Below are 25,591 nucleotides of genomic sequence, written 5' to 3'. Positions count from 1 at the left end.
AATTCCTTCTTTAGTTTTTTTTATTTTTATTGCTTAGTTGGGTGGACGAGCTCACAGCCCACCTGGTGTTAAGTGGTTACTGGAGCCCATAGACATCTACAAAGTAAATGCGCCACTCGCCACAACTCGAGATATAAGATCTAAGGTCTCAGTATAGTTATAACGGCTACCCCACCCTTCAAACCGAAACGCATTACTGCTTCACGGCAGAAATAGGTGGGGTGGTGGTACCTACCCGTGCGGACTCACAAGAGGTCCTAGCACCAGTATGTAAGCAAGTATGTAATAAAGTTTCCGCGACCATATTCGAAGGTAAGTAATGGACTAATATCATTGGCCTGTATACATTTTTGTCGCATACTATTCATTTGAATTCAATTCAAACAATCAATTTAATTATGTTAGCAAATGTATGACGCTTGATTTGATAAATTAAGATTGTAAATTGGTCCAATGTGTATCAAGTCAAAGTGAACGACGGGCCTGAAATATTCTATAAGGCTTCTGCAATCAACCTTATCAACATGCATAGTAAAGTCGGTTTCTCTGGTTACTGGTTTCCTAGAACCGGCGTTAGGGAAAGTTGTGGGCCCTGACAGTTATGGCCAATGGTCGTGACCCTCGGGTCGGCAGAGGAGGCCAGCTGTGGGAAACCAACGCCTCCTGGGCTATCGTTAATATATATTGCCCGAATGTGTGACAATGAGGGTACAAATAAAACATAAAAAGTTTTTAAAAAATTATTAATCAGCTTCAAACTCTCTATCGAACTGATCCTGTGTTATTTTACGTTTCTTTAACTTCTTTATGAGCGCGACGTCGGCGGCCAGCGCGTCCAGTTCCTCTTGCGTTATCACTTTCCTCTTCTTTCCTTTCTTAAGTTCTGGATTCTTCTGTTTCAACTCTTTACGTTTCTTCCTTTTCTCTTTCCTTTCTTCTTTGTTCTGTTTCGCTTGTTCCCACGGGAGTGTTTGGACCTGAAGGGACGGTAAGTCATATTGTACCGATCGTCATCATTTTACATACTTTTTTATCACAAATTGTAACAAAATATTTAATCAACATAAAATAGGGAAATACCTCTCTCTCTTCACGAAACCTTAAATTCTATTAGACATTAAATTGGTACAGATATTTTACATATTGCGATGTAGGCGTTCAATAAGAGCCGATTCTACCCCAATCTTATCTAGAATAAAATTTTCGTCTACCGTTGCATGCCCATAGCAAAATATGCCAATATACACATGTCGTCTTTTCGCATTAAAAGTGTACAATTTCCAAAAATATTCGAAATTGAGTTAATATGCGGTAATTTGGTATCACCAGTATTTCCTCATAAATACTGTCAAAAGAGCGTAGTTTAGTTTTAGTTTTTTTTAGTTTACCTATATTTTGACTACCATTAACAAAATTAATAAATAATTTTATCTTACTTTAAAAGACAGATAATTTAACTGGTAAAAAATAAAAAATAAATATTGCAAAGATGATTAATATTAAAAATATCAAATGTTAAACCTTTAAAACACTCTCCTGTAAAATTAGCAAGTTTTGTGATTATACAGTTTTAATGCGAGAAGACGATGTGTCTGTGTAACCGTTGCTACTTGGACTACATTAGACTGGCAGTTTATGGACTAGTCCCACGTGTCAGTCAATGAAGATGGCACAATTCAAAATTTAACGTGACGTCAAACTACCCACCATTTTCTTTTTTTTCTTCGACGGCCAAACCCCGCTCTTCTTATACTCCTCCAACTTCTGCAGGCGACTCGTCTCCTTCTGCTTATCCCTGTACTGAATTGTGTTAAAGTCTATCTCCTCTTTGGGGCCGACAAACTGCTGCTTGTGCTCCGGTTTGATCTCTGGCATGAGAGGCAGTTTGAGGAGCCCGTAGCTGGTGGCGATGTGCCCCAGAGGAAGCTCCTTGAACTGGAGCAGCAGGTTGCATTCGTGTTTGGTGTAGGCTCGCATGTGGGAGACGAACGCTCGCTGCCCTTTGTCGAAAATGGCGCGGTCTTTCTTCTGCTGCTCGTGGAGGATGCCGAGCACCTGGGGAGGAGCATCATTTCGACTTTAAAACTTAGTAGTAATAGTTAAGTAAAGAATAGGTTTCTTAGCATAACAAGAGTCGTAGAGAAGTAGCTTGTTTTTTATTACACAATGCCTTCATTGTGAATACATTACGTGGACACGAGTTATCCTTGAAGTCACGACAACTTCAATAAGTCGCTTCACGACACGCGGTGGTTACCTACTAATCACTTGTATGAAGCGGACTCCGAGCTCACAGTGTAACCTCAGCAATGTAAAGCGTACAAAACCGATGGCCGGCCGGGGGCCCGCGCTCGTGCCAGGCCGATGACCCCGCACGTCGGATAAACTTTACATCACTTTAACGTTATTTAAATATATAATTGTTTCATTAGGATGTTGGATGATCTAATTTAGCATTTTAGCACTTTTTTGTTGTTTAATTAAAATTTGCGTATTCACTGGTAGTTGGGCGCAGGCTCGTGCGGGTAGGAACCACCGTCTTGTCTGTTTCTGTCGTGAAGTCGGCATGCGTTGTAGAATTTAATTGAGACTTCGGCCATATATCTCGAGTGGATCGGGATATTCACATTTAGTGTCTATGAGCCTGAGCTCATCTGCTCAAGGATCTGAATCCCAATTATGCACTAGATAAGCTGTTAGCTCGTTCAGCATTCTGTAGATTCAAAAGTAAAAAATCAATGTTTACCCTTTCCCTTAACTTGTCCGTAATTTTGATTTGATCGTCAGATTCCCTCCAGTCTTTCAACTCGACCATTTGATTAGTCTTTATGAAGGGCACGTAAGCGTCCTCTGTGGTGAGCAGCGGTAGCAGGGCGCAGCCCCGGGCTCCGCCCCTCGCTGCTCTGCCCGCGCGGTGCACGAGAGCGGAGGGTTGGCATGGGGGCTCCCACTGCAACACCCACTCCACCTCTGGAATGTCCAGGCCCCTTCAACGTTTACCAACCGAATTTTAATTTAAATTGAAACATTAATCTGGTGTTGTCTGGTGGTGTTGGTTCATATCATAAGAAGTGGGTTTCATTGCCTCACATCACTGTTATTTATTATGAATAATGTACAAACACAATATGCACAGTATAACCAGTAACTTACAACAGATGCTAGAGTAATTAATTGTAATTGATAATTTTAATAAGCAATCTCATACCTGGCCAACAAATCTGTACAAAGCAAGATAGTGTTATCAGCCTGCCGGAACTTCTCTAATATTTTGTGTCGTTTCTGCTTCATTTTGCCGTGTAATCCAAATATTTTAATGTCAGGCAGGAATACGGGTAGCACATCCGTCCAGTAATCCACACATGCACACGTTGGTAGAAAAAATAAACCTGAAAGACATTTACGTCAACAATGTCCGCAATTACAACGGCAGTTATCATCATCCTGCCCTTCTCCCAGTCACCTGGGGTCGGCGCAACATGTTTTCTCCTTCCATACTCTTCTATCATATACCATTTCTTCGCTCACTCCCCTCCTACCCATATCGTCTTTCACACAATCCATCCATTTCTTCTTAGGTCTACCTCTTCCTCTAAATCCTTCCACATTCATAGTTAACACTCTCTTAACAATCTCATTTTCATTCCGTCTCATCACATGTCCATACCATCCCAAACGTGCACTCCTCAGCTTCTCAGCACTCATTACAACGGCAGTTACTTAATGCTAAATATCTGTACAAGATATAAAGAAGTGACATAGCTACCGTTATAAATAAGCACTTAGACAAAGGAACAGGGATTGATTTTTATAACACAATAGTTTTTAGTAACAAATATCAACGTCCATTCAAGTTATTCAAACGTAACAATATCAAAATTGAATTATAAAAAAAAAAAACTGACCTTTAGCTATCTTTCTATTTCTGATAAAGTTCAAAAGGAACAAAAATTTATCCTGAGCTTCAACAATTACGTAATAAGTCTCCAACAGCAAGGGAGTACTGATTGTAGACTTTTCTTTCACGCTCACAACAACAGGATTCCGAAGACCAGCTCTTACTAAGTCCTGCAGTTCTTTGGTTTGTGTTGCCGAAAAGAGACCAGTACGACGTTGTCTCGGTAAATATTGTAGGATGGTTGTGAGTGTGCCCGAGAAGCCAAGGTCTAGTAGACGGTCCGCTTCATCCAGAACTAAGAGTTCCTAAGAGGACAAAAGATTAATGTATTTATGTACTTACACTTATATTATAATGCAGTTTATTTTGTAGACCTGTGAGCAAGCTTGTGGCCTATATGAATAACATAATAACATGAATGCTGACACCCATTCTGAGGGTTCGCCCAAGAAAGTTCTCCATTTCAGACAACTTTTGATCGTCTCTCTTGCACCATGCTCCGAGAGAGTGTACCTATAGCCTGGATACCAACAAAAAAGTTGTCAGATCACCCAGGTGATTCTTCAAAACTTACAAATTAATGTTACTAAAAAGAAATATTAATAGTACATACCAACTCTTTCAGTCTTCCGGCAAGATTCAACTGTTTCCTTTCAGACAACAAGTCTTCTAGTCTACCCGGAGTGCATACAGCTATATCAGCTCCTTTCTGTAAGGCAAGCGCATCAACCTCTATGGGACGACCACCGACTAATAGGGCCAAGGTAGTACTGGCTAATTCTGGTTCTTGTAAGAAATCTTCTATTACCTGAGAGGAACAGTTAAATTCAGCCAAATTAGGACAACCATATAACGCTCTGTTAAGCAATTACTGGATTCCAAGCAAATGAAACTGTAATATTTTCCCTTTCAATCACAAAAAAATTCAGCTGTGAAGCAATTGCACAATCTGACAAGCCATATAGATAGATAATCACTCTTGTACAGGCATAGAGCAGGGATTGCCAAACTATTTTGGGCTAGAAACCCCATTTCCAAAATGATACCGCAAGTCCAATTGTGAAATTAGTTTAAAAATCCTACCTAGTTTTATTTTTCCTATTTATATGAAATATTTTCCAATTTAAAAACTTTGCATGGGTTATTTGAGTAAATTAATTCTTAATAATTCTAATCAAAATGTAAACAAATAAATAGAAATATAATTCATGTTAATTATGTGTCTCATTAAAGTTACTTTATTTCATTCCTATTTCATTTTAATATTAAGACAGTCATAAGATCTCACTTTAAATATTTGCGTAGCCAGTTCCCTTGTAGGCGAAATTATGACTACGTAAACGAAATCCTTTCTCAAAGGTCCATCTTTCTTCTTTTTCAAGAGCATTTCCAGCATCGGGACGACAAATGCGAGAGTTTTTCCCGATCCAGTCACCGCTTCAGCCACAACATCTTTGCAGGACAATAATAGAGGAATTACGGCTGCTTGAATCGGAGTCATAGTTTTAAAACCATGTTTATTAATACAGTTCAACACTGGCTTGGATAATGGGGGCTGAACTTTAGACCAATCTTTGTTGGCCATTTTAAGGATTTTAAATTAAATTAACCTCTCAATCACATACAGAAATAGCGCTTTATAATTTGTGTTTAACACCGATAATAGATATAATAACTCAGAGCACGAGCAGAGAAAACATCAACATGTGCTTTTGACATTTTGAATCCTTAATTTTGGACTTTGACAGTTCTTGACAGTGACCGCTGTTGTTTCAAAAAACGTAAAATTTCATTTTGTTGTAGATTTCTCTAAATTTTCAAATTAAACAGTGACCCGAGTTTTTGTTAATAATGTAACTTTGTCTTTACAAAATTTTATTATTTATGTTGTAAAAAGCGGTCTTTCAGAGTGGATTTTTCTCCATGATTTACATAAATGTCAATGGCTTCCAGACGAAAAACAAATCACAAATTCGTATCCAATTATCAGCAGTGCTCTTTGAAAGTGATTAGTTCAAAGCATTCTTAATACGAAATTTAACTTGTAGTAGTGAACGTCACCGCTGGTAGAGATAAAAAAACTAGGTATGTTATATCTAAAACTATACATTCTTCTTCTTCTTCTTAGTCGAATACTTCATTGCTGAAGGTCGTGTCCTTGAAAGCCCTTCGTGGCTCTTTGTACCCTCAGCTTCCATTTCCTTCAGTTTTACACACTGCCGAAAACAGAGGAAGATGGCTAAACATCATCCAAAGAAGGATAATGGGAGGAGATGGTCACGACCCTCAGACATCAGGCATGCAAATCAGGGAGGAGAGTGGGCGTAAAGATTTTTTAAAATTTCAATTTAATATATTAATTTGATTCTACTTCTACGTGATTCTAGAAGAAACGAAAAACACTAAATCCATAGATAATAAAATAGGTACCTAGTAGATACCTACCAATTTTTCTGGTTTCAGATTTCCAGGTGAATGAAGTTAGCCCCTCAAAAAAATTTTTTTTTCCTGTTTTCTACTTATTTTCTATTAATTCGTTTGTTCATCATTTGTTCTTGATTGTTCATTGTTAATAAATGTTTGTTCCCCATTTATTTATTTTAAAAAAATTATTAAAAATATATCTAAAAGTTAGCCCCTCGATTGCAATTTTTAATATTTTTTCGTCCTTAATTACTCGTAAATATTCATTTTCGATTGTTCTTATATAAAATACGTTTGTTCTCTTTCGAAATTACTCATTTTTTGTTTAATTAATTGTATTAGTTGAATAAATGTATACAAAATATGTGTACTGCGCATGCCATAAGTGTATAATCTATGGCGCATGCGTCAACTATAATACCTAAACTTTCTACGCGGTTTTAATCGTGAAAAAAAAACAATTATAAATCCTGAAGGATCAATTAATTGGTATACAGTTTAATTAAAAAAATTAAAAACAAAATAAATAAAATAATGTGCATTCGCGTAAAGTTAGACCAAATACATTTTTGCCATCCTCCTATATACCTATCGCTATGAAGGTATAAAAAAGATAGGTTAAGAGTTCACATAGGTAATATAAACAAATAAGTAAATATGTTCATTATTTATCTTTCAAGAGATAATGTAGGTATACATTATAATAACATTTTGACACAGTCGAAATTATATTCCTAACATTAGTAAAATAACATTTTAATATTTTTTTTATAGGTTATGTATTGAAATTGTTGGAAAATTATTTCATGTTTTAGCTGGAAAACTACATGGAGAATTATATGCAATACAAGATAATGAGCTCCATCAAATGAATTCGAATGAAACCAAACTGTTTACCATCCAAATTCGATTGTCGGGCAGATAGAAAACGAAAATTCACTCATAGTGAACCTCGGCCTGCATTTGTGAAACGGCAAAGACTCACTATTATCAAGGAAATTGAAGAGACAACTAAAAATGAGATGTGTCGTATTATTATACCTTTGCCATCTTGTAGTCAAGGTAGGTGTAACTGTCAATAATTAGTTACACTCACAGATCTCCTAATCAAATAACAATATCAGAAAAAATGAGAATAGTTAGTTAGTTAGTTAGTGGAAGTAGCCAAAATGGGCAAGTGGATCTCAGTTCCTATTACATAAGGTACTAGGAAGTTTGTGAAAATGAAAATTTATCTCAGTGTAATATCACTTACTTACTTTAACAGTGAAGGAAAATATTTTGATGAAACCTGCACACCTAAATGTTCTTAGGATTTTCTTAGGTGTGTAATCCACCAACCAGCACTAGGCCAGCGTGGTGGACTAAGGCCTAAAAACCCTCTCAATGGTAGTGAAGGCCAGTGTCCAGCAAGGGGATATATTATATGGGCTGATGATGATGACTAGGAAGTTAAATACTACTACTACTACTACGACAGTACACATATAATCCTATATATTTACAAACTATACGTTTGTTGGAAATTGCTAACATTATTTCATATTTCCAGATGTCCAGCCACTTGAAAATAGGTGTAGTAATGACAAAGCTATCCAAGTAGCTCCAGCACAGGAACACAAAGGCAAGGCAAGTGTGTATTGCCACATCACCCCTTAATATATCTGAAGCAAGTATAAGTAAACAATCAGAACCAGCAAAAAAAAAACTGTTGTTCCTGAGGACAAATTTGACAGTGATGAGTCAAATGCACCAGCAACAGAAGGATCAACTGTTGACTATGAGTTATCTCTCTATATCTCCACTCCATCAAAGACTTGTGCACTTCAGACTATAGCTCTCAAGAAGACTAAAAAGTTGAAAAAATGAATGTGTTAACAACTTTATCTAAAGTGAAAAATAAACAACGTTTATATATTGGTCTTCCACAAGAATTATGTTTCATAATAGGCTTGATTGAGAAACATACAAATGTTTCTGAACAAAATATTATATTATGTCTGATGAGAATAACATTAAATAGAACATTCTCTCAATTAGCTGATGATTTCGATTTATCTGTAAGTCAAGCAAGCAATATATTTTTCAACAAACTCCCAGAAATTGCAAATGTAATATCACCCCTTGTTAGACTATAAAAAAAACAATACAATAAATATATAATATGCAGGAAGGATAATTGATGTCAACTTGGTGGAAAATAGAAAGTTTTTAGATAGTTTGCCACCTACAAAACTCTTTAATTAAATAAGTAATCCTTACTTATAAATAGGAAGTTTTGTAAGTATTTTCACTCTTCATTCAAAAACTACTGAACAGATTTTAATAAGACTTTTATGCTGGTCTTCTATGGCTAGCAACTCATTATTATTTTGATTCTGTTTTCCACAAATGTGCTAAATATGGGCTTATATATATGAAAAGGAATAAATATTAATGTTATGTAACCTTTGTACCTGTATGTTAAGAATAATTTTTAATAAAACATAATTTAAATTGAAATATTATTTTTATTAAATCACATTCACTTTGTACACATCAATATTTTGTACTCCCTAAAAGGAAAATAGGTATAAAGTTTTTTTTAAATATTTAACATTACATTTTTGTGTAAGATTAGAAAATTGTTATTCTTCCAAAAATAAACTACATTATCTAACAACTGTGCAACTTACTCGGAATCAAAATCAATACCTACTAATTATAGTGACCTGATTAGTTTTTTCAAAGTTGCTGGATGCTACACAAAAGTAGCAAGTTTTACTTTTAGCACAATACATATGCATTTGAACTTGTGCATAATATCTTTCTTTAATTTTTTTTTGCCTTTTTATTTATGGAAACATAGCATTACTCACTTGCTTGTTTGTAGATCTATCAAAAAAACATAATTTATGTTTTTTTTAGCACAGTGGGCAATACCCTATTATTCATATTAATTATATACGGCGCGGCGATGCGAAAATTCATTACTGAATTATTTAAGAATGATAGGCATAATATAATATTTTAATTCGCGATCTGTTTATAATTTTTAATATATGATTTAAAAATAAGTTATCTTTAATATTTTTAATTTTGTGATTTATGGGGTGGTCACAGTCATTATTATAAAAATAGAAATTTTGAGGAAATATAAATGTTTAATACAAATTATTTTGATAATCGAAATAAATTCATATCAATCCAAATTCATATTTGAACTATGAAAATTGTATGGTATGTAAACAGAAATATATTTTATAATTATAATGACTATTTATTCCATGCAGTATCAGTTAGAGAAGCTTGCACAGCTTCTCTAACCGACACTGCAACTAGAATAAAGTCTAATAAAGAATAAGAATAAACTTTTCTTCGAAGCTCAATTCTACAAGGGTATTCAATCAGATAGCTATCTATCTGTCGTTCCTGTATGAAATTTTGGTATGTCGAAATCTTGGATAAATCCAGCAAAGCTAAATAAAGTATTTACCTAAAAAATATGTTTATGCTTAAAGTCACGTGTTTATGTTATTCGAAAGTATTAAGCTCCAAGCAGCATTTAGCTCCAACTAAATTCATTAAGAACCAATTTTTCAATCGATGATTAAAACAACATTAATACTGAGAATGAATATTTATTTATAAAATACACATATGTTTTCACCACGAATTTTGCACGATAATTTAAATTAATATTCATTAATATTAATTTAAATAAATATGAATTAATCTTCTTCTTCTATAACCCATAGTCAACAGTTGATCCTTCTGTTGCTGGTGCATTTGACTCATCACTGTCAAATTTGTCCTCAGGAACAACAGTTTTTTTTTTGCTGGTTCTGATTGTTTACTTATACTTGCTTCAGATATATTAAGGGGTGATGTGGCAATACACACTTGCCTTGCCTTTGTGTTCCTGTGCTGGAGCTACTTGGATAGCTTTGTCATTACTACACCTATTTTCAAGTGGCTGGACATCTGGAAATATGAAATAATGTTAGCAATTTCCAACAAACGTATAGTTTGTAAATATATAGGATTATATGTGTACTGTCGTAGTAGTAGTAGTAGTATTTAACTTCCTAGTCATCATCATCAGCCCATATAATATATCCCCTTGCTGGACACTGGCCTTCACTACCATTGAGAGGGTTTTTAGGCCTTAGTCCACCACGCTGGCCTAGTGCTGGTTGGTGGATTACACACCTAAGAAAATCCTAAGAACATTTAGGTGTGCAGGTTTCATCACAATGTTTTCCTTCACTGTTAAAGTAAGTAAGTGATATTACACTGAGATAAATTTTCATTTTCACAAACTTCCTAGTACCTTATGTAATAGGAACTGAGATCCACTTGCCCATTTTGGCTACTTCCACTAACTAACTAACTAACTATTCTCATTTTTTCTGATATTGTTATTTGATTAGGAGATCTGTGAGTGTAACTAATTATTGACAGTTACACCTACCTTGACTACAAGATGGCAAAGGTATAATACGACACATCTCATTTTTAGTCGTCTCTTCAATTTCCTTGATAATAGTGAGTCTTTGCCGTTTCACAAATGCAGGCCGAGGTTCACTATGAGTGAATTTTCGTTTTCTATCTGCCCGACAATCGAATTTGGATGGTAAACAGTTTGGTTTCATTCGAATTCATTTGATGGAGCTCATTATCTTGTATTGCATATAATTCTCCATGTAGTTTTCCAGCTAAAACATGAAATAATTTTCCAACAATTTCAATACATAACCTATAAAAAAAATATTAAAATGTTATTTTACTAATGTTAGGAATATAATTTCGACTGTGTCAAAATGTTATTATAATGTATACCTACATTATCTCTTGAAAGATAAATAATGAACATATTTACTTATTTGTTTATATTACCTATGTGAACTCTTAACCTATCTTTTTTATACCTTCATAGCGATAGGTATATAGGAGGATGGAAAAAATGTATTTGGGCTAACTTTACGCGAATGCACATTATTTTATTTATTTATTTTTTATTTTTTTTAATTAAACTGTATACCAATTAATTGATCCTTCAGGATTTATAATTGTTTTTTTTTTCACGATTAAAACCGCGTAGAAAGTTTAGGCATTATAGTTGACGCATGCGCCATAGATTATACACTTATGGCATGCGCAGTACACATATTTTGTATACATTTATTCAACTAATACAATTAATTAAACAAAAAATGAGTAATTTCGAAAGAGAACAAACGTATTTTATATAAGAACAATCGAAAATGAATATTTACGAGGAATTAAGGACGAAAAAATATTAAAAATTGCAATCGAGGGGCTAACTTTTAGATATATTTTTAATATTTTTTTTAAAATAAACAAATGTGGAACAAACAATTATTAACAGTGAACAATCAAGAACAAATGATGAACAAACGAATTAATAGAAAATAAGTAGAAAACAGGAAAAAAAAATTTTTTTGAGGGGCTAACTTCATTCACCCCAGATTTCCTCACCTGTCATCTACATAGATTAGGCACCCATAAAAAATAAACGTCGGCGAAAAATCAATATGGCGCATGTTGACATGATGAATTGACAGCTGTGTTAAACTGTGTTTGTGCCACTTGCTCTCGTGCAAATAATTTGTGATGATTATTTGTCATATCTTGAATAATAAGTGATAAACAAAAATGACTAAACCGTTCGGAAACAGTGAGAAGCGTTTTTCGATCGACGATGCGTTCGAAGAAGAAACCGACGAAGCTATAAAAGTGTACGGCGCAACTGGAGACCGATCACCTTTGCAAAACAAATTCAAGAATGGTGGTGATTATATATCCAGGTGAGATTATTTTATTCATTCTCCTGTTCGTTGACTTTTATTTAAACCTTAAATATGTAATATATATAGCCTCCAAGGTAGTTCTTTATTTAATGAACTCGAATATGTACTTGACCTTTTGAGTCATTTCCTTAGTAGGGCAAAGGATTTTGAACTATTAGACTTTGTTACCACTAGCTTTGTTCTACATTCCATTCGCTAATTGGCCCTAGTTTTTAGAGTACAAAGAACTCGCATAATACACAGTTAATAATTGTAATCCAGCGTAATTTGTACCAACGTAATTAATTTTTGTTTGTTTTTTGTCATAACCATCTAGTTTAAGATTGTATGATTCTTTTATTGCACTGATAAGTGTAAATGCAAGATAACATTATTTAATGTTACTAATGTTATAATGGTGGGATAATGAGGATGCAAAAATTCTTAATATCACTTATTTATTTTGTTCAATAAATTTGTATCTCTTAATTGAATAAGATAAATTATTTAGCTTTCAATTGTTCTCAGTTTTCTAATGTAAAAAATCTATTGGTATTGGTACAACTGTGGATTAGCCCATTCAAGTGCATAAAAACTTATGGATAAGACTTATAAGCAGTCTGGATTCCAAAGGGAAATTGCCAGTCAAATTTTGTTTATTATTTAAAAGGAAATAGATCGCATTAAATTAATAATGTTGTTGATCTCATGGTAATACCTAATATAATGCTGTAATCATAAAAAGATCTTTAGAAAAACAATAAGCATATGAACTACTAGGAAGACCAGTAACAAAAATTCAATAGACAAATTATAAAGTACCATTAGTTTTAAGTTGAATGAGAGTATTTACTTTATTATGTCCATGGGCTACAATAACAACTTAATATTATGTGGACATGTAATCATTCACTAATCCGAGCAATGAAATAAAACAGTAGAATAAAAGAGACCTCAACCTCATGTCTTAACGGTGGTGGTAGCCTTCACATGGTCACTTTCACAGCTATGGTAACCACTTACTACTTGGTAAGCCTTGAATTTGTGTAGTTGTCTGCAGGAATAAGTAGGTTCGCAATTTGTCGACACGTTTATTTTAATCTTCTAATTTGTTTAATAATAAAAATAGAACTAAACTCACAAACTATAAACTTCTTTTTCCAGTAGCAAAACCTATAAATGCTCAGAAGATACAACCTCAAGGGATTCGGACTCCCTCATACATGAATATGTTGAGGCCACACAATCAATGTTCTGCTGGAACCATCCCAAAGTGAGAGAGAATTGGAAAACGGTATGTGCAGCTGTCATTTTGCTGATAGTTGGAGTTGGTCTACTTGGCATGGGAGCATTTGCGGTTGCTGAACCTGAAAACGGTCTCCAAGGTGCAGTGTTCTTCGTAGCGGGAATGATCTGCTTTGTGCCCGGTGCATATCATGTAGTCTATATCTGGCTAGCTGCCAGAGGACAGAGAGGTTACGATTTCTACCACCTTCCATTATTCACTTGATTTATTTTACGATCATTATTTAAGTGTGTGTAAAATGATTTTAATGTCTCGATGAGGAGTTGCGAATCTGCGAAGGATGACTGTGTTATGTTGAAGCTCTCTAAATGCTTTAAAATGTAAGTCAAAAACAATAATATAAATTCTTTTAAAAGATGTTGGTGTCGTTGAACAACCGTACTAAAAAAAACACTGTTATAGGTTTGAATAGTACTTTTTTTATTGACTTCAAAGGCAAGCGTGGTACGAAATTGACACTGTGAATAGACATTGTCAATGTAAGGGACAAAATTGCGTCGCTGCCCTCGCCTGTTCCTTTTTCAACTAAAGCATTTCTGCAACATTTAATATCTTTTAAAACAGATTTATTTTATTATATCATATTCAGAAGAATTTTTTACAATATAAAAATGCACTTAATTAACTTTATTTTTTAATCCATAATCAATAATTTATTTATCAATAAAAAATACACAATGCTTATTTGTACTTCATTAAAAATTTATGCAAGTAAATTTGACTGTGTAGCATAGATGTGCAAAAGCACATAGCGATAAAGATATCAAATTCAGAAACATGAAGTTAGGTGATTTAATTATTTCAAAAATCATTTTATAATGTTGATATTTCCTTTAGGTTTCCCACGCTATATTTAAAATACATTAAATTATTTGTTAATTTCCTTACTAATTTGACTTTCTATTAAAAAATTTGTTTTTTACACAATAATTTATTCTATGAAACAATCTTCTATGTAGCAATGGTAAACAGGAATAACATCTACCAAAGTGGTATGTATGGGTTGGATGTTCTTGTTAATCCTTAGAGCTCCAATGTTCACACATATTGGACATATGTATAGTCTTACATTACATTAGTCTTAGGACCGCAAAGGGTTAAAATTATATTTCATTTATCCTTGTGACCCTGGTCAAAGTAACAAAATTAATTATTGTATTGTCATTGATCCTTCATACATGTGCTATTTTCAAGTTACAATGAACGATTTAGAATGATTGTAAAAATTATGTTATTAATTTCCTTTCCATATATATACATACAAGTCAAGGTAATAAAAGCCTTCTAAAATGTTTCCGTAGAACGTTGTGCAATACTGTAGAACCGATTATTATTTTATTTAAATATCATAACCTAGAATTACGTTTGACATGTACAACTCGCATACGTAGAATGGAACGCGCCAGAGCCCAAATATTTAAAATTTCATTGTTTCTGAAACGCTTGAAGGTTTTTTTTTGTGTAATGTAGTGGGCAGAAAAATGATATATTGAGTCTTGTTGAGAAAGAGAGAGGTTTGTTTACACATTAACTTGTTTGTTCTTCTGGAATTACAATACATAAACGCGTAATATGTTCCCTTGGCACCAGAAAGTATGTAATTAATATATCAAAATCAGTTACTCTTCTATAGATTTTCATTTAATCAAAGTTCTCACACGCGCGTGTCTATTTCTATTTGTCAAACTGAAATGTTGATTTAGCTAGCTACTGTAGTTCTAGCTTATATGTAAACGATGCCGATCTACAAAGCTAATATACTTACAACTTATTACCGTCTTCTCTTAGAAATTCTATGAAAATTAACATGAATTTACAATTTAATATTTATTTGGGAATCATCAATCCCGCATTATTTTGCTTGATTACTATCGGTCTTATTCATAGTAAAAGGCTTACATACCGAAGATATAAATCCGTATTAGTTACGTCATTGAAGCCTACCAAAATTCGATAATTTTCTTATACCTATACCATGGTTTTACTCACAATTAGTTATCGAAGCTTTATAAGCCCGTTTTAAGGAATATTAAGGAGACCGTCAAACAGTCATTCACAATCCTGCGTTAGAGCTAAAACACTCATTATGAATCTGATAAAGTTAAAGTAAACTTCTTACTTTTACTTTATCTGTATAATTACGCTTCTAAAACTCTATTAAAACTTAAAAACATGACCGTCTTAGATGATTAGCTGATTGACATTTTTAATGATTTTCAAGTATTTCAACCCTTGATATTTTTTGTTTTTAATAATGATAGATAATTTCAGCAAGGCTTACAAATCTTTTGGAAAACAAACCCCGAGATAATCGCTCACTCAGAGCAGACAATTGGAGTTGAATTTTACCTCATCAGACTAGGAAAAAAAAACAACGCTTTCTGTGTTTATTTAAAATCGCTTCTACTATTCGCTGCGCTTGTGGTGATGGCACACAAAGTGTACTATTTATATGAGTGAGTCGTCTATTATCAAAGGTGGCAATCTGTGCATTTGGACAAAAAAATGTTATTGATATGTCAATACAGATTGATTTGAATATAATCGTCTCCTTCAAAGAATACGGTTCAAAACCTGCATTAAATAAAGTATTAACTTAACCTGCTATTTATCTAAGATGTCGTTCAGAAGAGTTTTGTGACTGCCAATAGAATACAAAGTCATTAATTCGTTTTTCTGATTTACCAATAATTGTCCAAAAGTCACTTTGCCGGCTTTGATAATAGTCGACTCGAGTGTCGTGCGGGTTGAGTGGGAATGAAGCGATCTACGGTTGTTAAAAAAAACAGCACAAATTTCAGAAATCGTCAATATTATATAGTTGTCCATATTTAAACGATAACATCACATGCTATAAAGGCGTGAGTTGTCGACCTCACTCATTGTGAATAAATAAATTTATCGAACGATCTTTATGGTAAGGAAACAAAATAACAGGCTTAAAAAGCGCATGAATAAGACCGTTAGACTAAAATAGATAATTTTAGCAACTTAAAAACTAAAGGAAACCTATAAGTACCTATTCTATGTGATATATAGTAGAATTATATGAAAAAAAAGCTATTTATAATAGAATGAAGTGCCTAGTTATGAATTGTAATCCTATTGCATCGTAATTATGTAATGAAAAATTTTAGCCTTGAAATTATGTTACAATTTACAATTTCGCATATGTAAGTCATAATATAGCATTAATGATGAGCAAACATTTAAATTAAACAATTCAATGTACAGTTAAAAAAGGTTGTTTTCATAATTAAAACTATTTCTACGATTTGATCCCGCCTTTATTAATGTCACTGTATTCTTTTTGACATTTGACATTTCGAATATTTTACAGTTTTCGTGTTCACAGACTACATAAATGTTATTCGTCGGCGTTTGAGTATTGTGTTAAAACTACCGTCTTAATTCTTTATTTCTTGATATTTCCGCGATAAAATTTCCTGAGCACTGGCAGTTAGCTTAACTTGGGTTCTTAACCTCATGTTATGAGAAAAACCCAGGTGATCCTAATTAAACGTCGAGCATATTCCCTATTATAGTTAGGACGTGTTTTTTTTTTTCATTACTCACTTCTCTCGCGCACGAATCATCATCCGTACGAAAACTAAGGCAAACGAAATGTTGGAAATATGTAGTTTAATGACAGTAAAAATGCGAGATCCTAGTTTTGTTATGTATGCGGTTCGCGAAGATCGAAGAATATGCACAATTTTTATCTGTTGTATTGGAAGTTATAAAGAAATTCAGAGAAGTGACTGAGACCGTTTAATACGGTCTATGTCAGCGTAACCCCGAAGTGTATGTAGGTAAGCTCTCGGGGCTCAACCAGGAGGCGTTGCTAACACTGACCCTAGCAAGAGCAGTGCTTTGCAGAATCTACCACCGGATCGGAAACGCGACCCACTGTCAAGAACCGGCGAGAAACTTAGTGAGCTCGTGAAACTATTGTCGTAGTAAAACCGTGAAGGCACAAGCGCTTTTGAGCTTTTGCGAGATACTGCCACCGAATCATCATCGATTTGTGCGCGCGACATGGGAAATTCGAAAAATTTTGAAATAAAATTTTATTTTCACTTAAGACGGACATTTTTATTTTTAAATTGAATGTAACTTAATCAGTCATCTTATTTATTTTAAGCGAATTAAATATGTATTGTTTGTGTTCATCAAAAATTAGATTTAATATTCTTAGACATAATTTTGATTTGTAGGATTTTTTTATATATTTAATTTAATGATACAGGAGATCCTGGTTGATTTGCCATTAACGTTTTGCTGAGTGTGATTTAGGATTGTAAAATTTATCGAACCAGCGTGATTTGAACCATCGCTTAAAAAAGCTGAATTGACGTCTACATAAATGCTCGCGATAAGTACTTGAGGTCTGCGCGTGTAAAGATATTTTTTATGTTTACAAAGTAGAGTTTTGGTCTCATATGAACTATTGCTCGCATCTCTAAGCATAGCCCCCAAGTATCAGCCGTTTTGATTTGACTCTATACATGCAGATGAGATCCGATTCAATCGATAATCTTTGATTAAGATGTTTGTGAGTGAAGTGACTCCACCATCACTTTTCCAAAGTTATCACATACCATTGTAGCAGCTTTCAACTCTATTAAAAAAAAGCTATATTCGTCGTTAGCTTCTTCTTTTTTTGAGTTGGTCTCTTTATTGCTGAAGGTCGTGCCTAGTTTGAAATGTTGACCACTTGATGCGCTATACTTCCTGACTTCATCCTGTCCTCCGCGGTATTTATAGCCTCGGTTATTGGCAGACTGGTGAGCGTCTTTTGTAGATCAGACAAGCGAGTAGGTGAGCGTGATCTTCTCCCGTCAACCTGACCAACTACCATCAGCTTTTGTTATCGGGTCTCTACGAGCAGGTACACCAATTGTGGTAATACCGCGCTCCTTCAGAATGGATAGGCTGATCCGGCGTGCAGTCCATGGAATTCGCCACATCCGCCTCCAGCACCACATTTCAAAAGCGTCGATCTTTGCTAAGCTAAGCTAAAGAAATTTATTCTTCCTTCGGTGTTCGAATATTCGTGCTCTCAATTATGAGTTTTCGAAGGACATAAAAGACGCCAAACTAAAATCAAGAAGTACTGTCGTAGTTTATTGTTTACCTCTGCTGCGGGTAAGGACCAGAGTAAGGTTGGACAGGTTGACGGCTATCATTTACTTGTATATAATATATAAAAACAAATGTCTTTAAAAAAAATATTTAATAAATATATTCGAGGGGTTATACCATACCTAGTCGTTAAGCCCTAGCGGCGATTGTTAAGGAAGGGAGCAGTGGATTTTTTTAAATCATTTAATTCATGTTTGGATACTTGCGTTTCCGCTCACTGACTTACCTTTCAAAATTATATAGTCCACCAGTAGACGTCTTATAGGCTGATGATGAAAGTAATAAATTGAATATTACATCAGGATTTCGTATTCATGTGGATTTTGTAAAGGTACAACAATAAGTGATTTGTTTGTAAGACATATCATTGTTGTGTGTCTATGGTCTATGAGTATGTGTAGAGTTACTTATAGGTATCATAAAGTTTGTATTCAACTAAGGTTTAGCTTGAATTTTTAGTAATAGAATTTCTCGCGTATCGACGTAGCTTGTTTAAGTAATGAATGTGCTCTGTGATAATATTGCGTTGAAATCTATGTAGTTTTATTTCAGATAACCACAGAATAATAATATGTTGCAATCAAATTAAATTGCTAACGCGTATTGCTTTGATGGTAACCTCAAAATAACAGCTGTAGGCGGGTAGGTTGGAATAAGTCTGTCCGCTTGCGCTGATCGGAAAACATAATAATTCAAATTTTGAAAGACAAAGAATATCAAGGCACGCTAGCACGTGACGCGAATACAATGTAACTACGGATTAAAAACCAACTACACTTTTAAACAAAACTTAATTTCTTGTGGTTAAAGATTCCTCGTACCTTCAGGTGTCTAACAAATTTGCTGTCTCTAATAAGAGCGACACTTGTGCGAGATCTCGGACTATCCAAAAAATGATTGAATGTTTTGCTTTGTATTTTTTGCTTATAAATGTCGGCGTTGGACGCAGCACTATGTAAAATCATACAAATGGACGCGTACCTTTAGTCGTCAAGAAAAATAAATGCGGATATTCTGGAACATTGTCTCTTAGTTATTGTCAATATTATTTGTATAAGCCGCGCCAATAAAGAAACGAATCGAAAATGGCGTCTGTACCTGCACTGACAGATGGTAGAGTCAACAAATAAAAGAAAGATAGAAAGAAAAAAAGTTGTTTATTGTAAAACAATTTAAAAAAACAAAAGAGAATGTACTTTACTTTATCCCCTTGCAGAGGGGGAGGTTTCTCATCTGGGATGCAACTTGCGTAGACACTTTTGTTGCCAGTCATCTAAGTCGCACAACTCGAAAGTGAAAAAACTCAAACTCAATAACAAAGTCAGAACTGATATCTTTTTTGCATGCAGTACGCGCCGTGTGCGACTAAAGACAGCAATAGTTTAGAGTGAGAGCGCATGATTGCCGCCACCCTTTTAGATTCGTTTCTCTATTGGCGCGGCCTTTATGATCTTTGACAGGTATTTAAAGTACAGGCCGCACCAACACGACGTGGATCGAAAGTTTGATAGTCCTAATTTATTGTATTTAAGTAAGTATAAAAACTTTGGGATCATAAAAACAACACTTGCAACGCAAGGCAGTGCAATGCAATGAATGTTAAATCCTGATGTAGTCAAAGTTAATTCAAATTTGTGTGAAGTTGGAACGTTTGTCTAAGTTTGCCGCTAGGGGCGCTGTTCCAACTTTTTTTTTTTTTTTTTTTTTTTTATTGCCCTTGTAGACAGACGAGCATACGGCCCACCTGATGGTGAGTGGTTACCGTCGCCCATGGACTTCAGCAATGCCAGGGGCAGAGCCAAGCCGCTGCCTACCGCTTAATACTCTCCACAAGCCTCGTTTGAAGAAGGACATGTCATAGCGCTCGGGAAACACCGTGGAGGGGAGCTCATTCCATAGCCGGATGGTACGTGGCAAAAAAGACCTCTGGAAACGCACTGTGGATGACCGCAGTGGCTCCAGGTAGTATGGATGAACTCTACTCCGGTGGCGGGCGGTGCGATGGTAAAAACGAGATGCCGGTATCATCTCGAACAATTCCTCAGAGCACTCCCCATGGAACATACGGTACAAAATACAGAGGGAACCGAAGTCCCTCCGCAGACCCAGAGGTTCCAAACGATCCGTGAGACCGGGATTATCGACAATCCGAACGGCCCTCCTCTGTATGGAGTCAAATGGAAGAAGCTGGTATTTGGGAGCCCCGGCCCAGAGATGGGAGCAGTACTCCACGCGAGGCCGGACTTGTGCTTTATAAAGCAAAAGCCTTTGTCCAGGCGTGAAGTACCGCTTCGCTCTGTTGAGGACTCCCAGCATTTTGGACGCCAACTTGGCTTTGCCTTCCAAATGACTCCGAAACTGGACATCGCTCGAAATGTCGACCCCAAGTATCCCAATACTCTCGGAAGGTTGCAGGGATACTCCTTGGAATTGCGGCGCCATGACAAAGGGGTCCTTCTTCGCAGTGAACGCGCAAACTTGTGTCTTTAACGGGTTGAATTGAACCAAGTTCAATTCACCCCATTTGGAGACTCGCCCCAGAGAGTTCTCCACTTCAGACACAAGTTTTGATCGTCTCTCTTGCACCACGCTCCGAGAGAGACTCTGATGGCCGATATATCGCGCATCCCCCGTGCTGTCATCCGCATAGCAATGCATGCCATCAATAGACAGCATGTCATTGATATACAGGATGAAAAGCGTGGGGGAGAGCACCGAACCTTGTGGAACGCCAGCGTTAATGGTCATGGTATCAGAACAGTCACCGTCTACAACGACCGTGATGCTCCGCCCATCCAAAAAGCTAGCGATCCACTTGCAGAGACCCTCGGGGATTCCGTAAGATGGTAGCTTCGACAGAAGTGCCCTATGCCAGACCCTGTCGAAGGCCTTCGCAATATCAAGGCTCACAGCAAGAGCCTCGCCCTTGCTCTCCAAGGCTTCAGCCCACCTGTGAGTAAGGTATACAAGAAGATCGCCAAAAAAACTGCATACAAATTTGAGTTAACTTTTACGCTATCGAGAACGTTAAAAAACTCGTATTAAACACACAGAACAGAGTGAATGCAGGCAGCACAGAATATTCAGAGCAATGCTAATATTAACTATTTAACGAACTCAAAGGACATTATTGATAATTTTGTATAATTAATTTCATTCGCTTCTTCAAAAATGTGACTTCTGAGGTCAGTTCAAGCCACGCTATTACATTTGTGTTCACTGTGAGTGCCTCAAGACGGATACTGGGCTTGAAGTGCATTGATTTTTTGCAATCATATTTTTTTTTTGTATTTTAAAAAATGAATTTCTACATGAATTGTGAATTGTGTGAATCAAATATGTATACTTTTATAGCTTAAGTTTCTGCATTTCGCACCTTTAGAATTACATAGAGATCCATTTCGAAATTTTTGGATTTTGACTTTATTTTCAAAAATTGACTTACAAGGACCCTTTTTTATTTAATTTATTTTTATTTTTTTATGAATTATATATTACTGGTGGCGCAAAGGCCTTTCCAGTTTCACCAGGACATGTGGGCGAGCAAGGGGTCAGCCAGGAGGGGTGGGATTAGCGAGCGCCTCCAAAGGAGACCTAACAACTCAAAACGACCCTTTTCAGCGACTATTCTATTCAAATGACGAAAAGTAGGTTAAAAAAGAGACAAACTTATCCGTCAGTCTCTTTCACTCCATCCCCTTCCTCTACTTCTTCGGTTTGAAAACTTTATTTGATATTTTCCAAAAAACACATTTTTTTGGGTTCAATCTCTATAATTCTAAAGGTGTGTGATTTCTTAGCTTGTATAAATAGACTTGACTGTTATTCGAATTGTTTCTGTGTGATGTAAATATTCTGGATTTTTAATTAAAAATAGAAATCATTATAGTATATTGTGGTTTTATTTGTATAAAAAACATTTTCTTTTTAACAGTACTTATGTTTTAGTGATATCAATATTCATAATATGCGGTAAGCCTAGTGGCTACAAACTAACAAAATTATCAGTTCACATGAAGTAATAAATAACATAAATAAATGCATTTACACAAATTAATAGACTTTTCCTTATTCAAAATTTATTTGTAAATCATCGAAATGTGTTGTTTTGTACATATAAAATGAATATAATTAATCAAACAAAAATAAACTCAAACAATTCTATTTACGAATATAATGTACATTTATTTATAACTGTTAAAGTGCATGATTATATATGTATATTTTTAGTAGATCCTAGTTTTTTACTGATGACAGGACCTCTTGTGAGTCCGCACTAGTAGGTACCACCACCTTGCCTATTTCTGCCATGAAGCAGTAATGCATTTCGGTTTGAAGTGCGGGTCAGCCGTTTTAACTACACAGACCTTAGAACTCATGTCTCAAGGTGTATAATAGCATTTACGTTGTAGATGTCTATGGGGTCCAATAACCACTTAACCTCAGGTGGGCCGTGAACATGAGCCACCCATTAATGCAATAAAAAACGCACCAGACAGACACATACACACTATACCCACATACTCTTTAATGTGAAACCAGCACCTCTTAGATAATTTCAGCCAAATTATGACTTATTTTAGTACAAAAAACCAATATATGAAACTTATGAAATATTATTATTATTATGAAAATTTTAAAAAATACTGTAAAATACTGTGAATACTGTAAAAGGTTTCGTCATAAAGGCCATATCAGTGTTGTTCAAGCAGTAGGTTATTGAGTAGGTCAAAAATCAAGACCAACATGGTGATTGTTGGAATTTCAAGCCTGTATGTAAATAAAACAAAATAGTAAAATTTATTTGTTTTAAGACTTAAGCGTGTAAATTTTAATCTAACATTTTAAGTATAATAATAACAATATACAGTTCAATAACAATGCTGTTTCAATATTTGTTGTTTGTTAGTTAACGTCTACAAAGGCTCTATTTATTTTTTAATATAGCTTATATAGCTCTAAAATATGTTTCGAGGTTGTAGCTGACACTATTTTACTCTAATAATGGATTCTCTAATCTTCTCTAATTCTCTAATCTCTTACACCTGTGTTTCTGAAGAAGAATTAGAACCTTAAAGAAACTACATCAAAATTTTCTTAGTGAATCTTTTTAACTTAAAATGCTGAAGAAATCTCAGTTCACCATTCCAATTCCTCAACACGTTCATTTGTTGTGGGTCCATTAAATCCGGTATTTCTATACCGCAAGTCTCAAATTCGTCCTGTTCCTTTTTCCTCGTCATATTTATAACGTCTTCCCTACTCGCGTGTTGACGGTTTTTCCTTTGCCCAATTGAATTTTTTAATGCGATCTGTTCTAGTTCTTCATCGAAACGACTTAAATAGCTTTCGATTAATTTCAGTGTCTGTTCTTTATCAAAAACTTCGCATTCCTCTGGTATTCTCTCTTTGAACCACATGATTTTTTCGCCGATTAAATTTTGCTTAATATGAGTACCGAGTTTGCTTTGATCCTTTTTCTCAGATTTCTTCAATTTCTTAGCTAATGTCATAGTTTTTCTACTGTTAGGGTGTTTTAGTTTCTCTAAATTTTTCTTCAGATTTCCCATTTTTATTATAATGGTAAAATAAAGTAATAGTTTGATATAAAAAAAGACAAATAGGTTTAAGAGCTATCTTTATTTTGCTGTAAAGACCATAGATTATACACTTAATATATTTGAGATGTCAACTGGTCAACCATAGAGTAAGATTATATATAACCTAATGGTCAACTATCAGTGATCGCACGTGGAAATGACAGTAGTGGTTTTATTTTCCAACTGGAAAGGCAAAAGTATCGTAATATACAGCCTAACCTTTTATATTTATTTTTATGAAAAATGATAATATGAAGTGAAATGAAATGAAGTTGATTTATTTGGAACATTAATCAATTGGCATCAAATTAAATGAGATAAAATGAAATGAGACGAAATGATATGGAATGAAATTTAATCTCAATAAAATGGTTGTTATTTACTGAAACTTTTGCAGTGGACTTTTTGGAGGATCCCGAGAAGCTACGTCCAGCGTCTTTATTTCATTTTGCCAGATTTTTGCACTTTCAGAGATACTAAACAGTTAATAAGCCACCGTTCATACACATTTAAACCTGAAGAAACATTAAATAGACAAAATAAAACAATTTACACAACTTCGCTCTTCGCGTTTCTGCCAGAAAGTCCTACAAATGACAATGTACTATTCGATAGATCATTGATTTTCTCCCCCTACCTATTCGCTGGTAGCTTATGGGGCTACTAAAGCTTCTCGCAGACCGGATGACAGAAATATAAAAAAAGCCATACCAACTGACGGTGACGTGTGTTTTTTAAAATTATTTTCATTGCGAGTCATAAACGGCTCCCGGAATCCATTGACGTCTTAACCTAAGTTCAACCATCCTTTTGATTTTTAAGTTTGAAGTTTCAACTTGCGTTGTTTACCGGTTTTTATGTTTCAAACTTGAACTTAACATTGATTTATGCTTATGAGAGAGGGTGGTGATTTTTATACCTGGGGAATTGTCCTTACAGTAATGACAGGAATTTTATAAATTTTTGTAAGATATTTACGAATTGTTTACATACCGTGTAAGTTGGAACATATAATGAAGAACGTGATTTCCTTTCGTTTTTTTGCGCAGAGGGATTGCTTGAGGTCAATGATGGATTTACGCTTAGGCACGTGAGGCCCGGTCCTGGGGCGGCATGATTTGAGGGTAATATATTTTTTTTTAATTTCTTCTTCTTCTTCTTCTTCTCTGTCGTTTCCTCATTGCTGAGGGTCGTGACCACCTTGGTCCAGTTTTTGCACCAACTTCCTCCAATGCTGCCTGCATTCGGCCTGCTTAATGGCGCCCGGGACGCTGGTGTTTGTGGCCTCCTTGATAATGTCCGTCCACCTGGTTGGCAATCTTCCTCGACTTCTCTTTCTTTCTTTTAATTTCAGTTACTTTAAAAGTAAAGAACTAAAGATCACCTTTGAAAATAATGTCAGATTATTTTTTATAAAAAAAATTAT

The 25,591-nt window shown here is 34.9% G+C and overlaps 3 protein-coding genes and 1 long non-coding RNA gene across 11 annotated transcripts; 1 reads left to right on the top strand and 3 right to left on the bottom strand.

The window, feature by feature from the left end:
- Window positions 1-728: 728 nt before the first annotated feature.
- LOC101745872 (probable ATP-dependent RNA helicase DDX55 homolog) lies at window positions 729-5,841 on the bottom strand. The gene is made up of 7 exons (XM_004929053.5): window positions 5,187-5,841; window positions 4,512-4,706; window positions 3,906-4,203; window positions 3,209-3,389; window positions 2,747-2,987; window positions 1,708-2,055; window positions 729-977 (listed from the first exon to the last, which is right to left on the bottom strand). The coding sequence occupies exons 1-7, from the start codon at window positions 5,481-5,483 to the stop codon at window positions 744-746; spliced, it is 1,794 nt and encodes a 597-aa protein (XP_004929110.1). The 5' UTR covers window positions 5,484-5,841; the 3' UTR covers window positions 729-743.
- Window positions 5,842-19,196, top strand: LOC101740549 (transmembrane protein 134). 8 transcript variants are annotated; one of them, XR_009975125.1, is made up of 3 exons: window positions 5,842-5,983; window positions 7,138-7,384; window positions 7,875-8,824. XR_009975125.1 is itself a non-coding variant. In XM_012692760.4 (3 exons), exons 2-3 carry the CDS (start codon window positions 11,981-11,983, stop codon window positions 13,622-13,624), a joined length of 495 nt encoding a protein of 164 aa, XP_012548214.1. In that variant the 5' UTR covers window positions 5,844-5,983; window positions 11,794-11,980; the 3' UTR covers window positions 13,625-19,196. The 8 variants fall into 8 exon arrangements, 2 of the variants coding, with proteins under 2 accessions (XP_012548214.1, XP_004928999.1); XR_009975123.1 differs by having other exon boundaries at window positions 6,362-7,384; XR_009975124.1 differs by having other exon boundaries at window positions 5,843-5,983; window positions 7,097-7,384.
- On the bottom strand, window positions 9,927-11,575 carry LOC134200295 (uncharacterized). Its single transcript, XR_009975131.1, has 2 exons — window positions 10,776-11,575; window positions 9,927-10,285 (listed from the first exon to the last, which is right to left on the bottom strand). It is a non-coding gene; the product is annotated as an uncharacterized LOC134200295 (long non-coding RNA).
- A 3,252-nt stretch (window positions 19,197-22,448) lies between the features above and the next one.
- LOC101740686 (translation machinery-associated protein 16 homolog) lies at window positions 22,449-24,259 on the bottom strand. Its single transcript, NM_001098325.2, has one exon. The coding sequence runs from the start codon at window positions 24,133-24,135 to the stop codon at window positions 23,647-23,649; it is 489 nt and encodes a 162-aa protein (NP_001091795.2). The 5' UTR covers window positions 24,136-24,259; the 3' UTR covers window positions 22,449-23,646.
- Between the last annotated feature and the right edge of the window lie 1,332 nt (window positions 24,260-25,591).

The sequence above is a fragment of the Bombyx mori genome, chromosome 16 (assembly GCF_030269925.1).
Source record: "Bombyx mori chromosome 16, ASM3026992v2".
NCBI classification, from domain to species: domain Eukaryota; kingdom Metazoa; phylum Arthropoda; class Insecta; order Lepidoptera; family Bombycidae; genus Bombyx; species Bombyx mori.
Note: the sequence above shows the minus strand (reverse complement) of the source record. Positions and strands in the feature narration are given on the sequence as shown.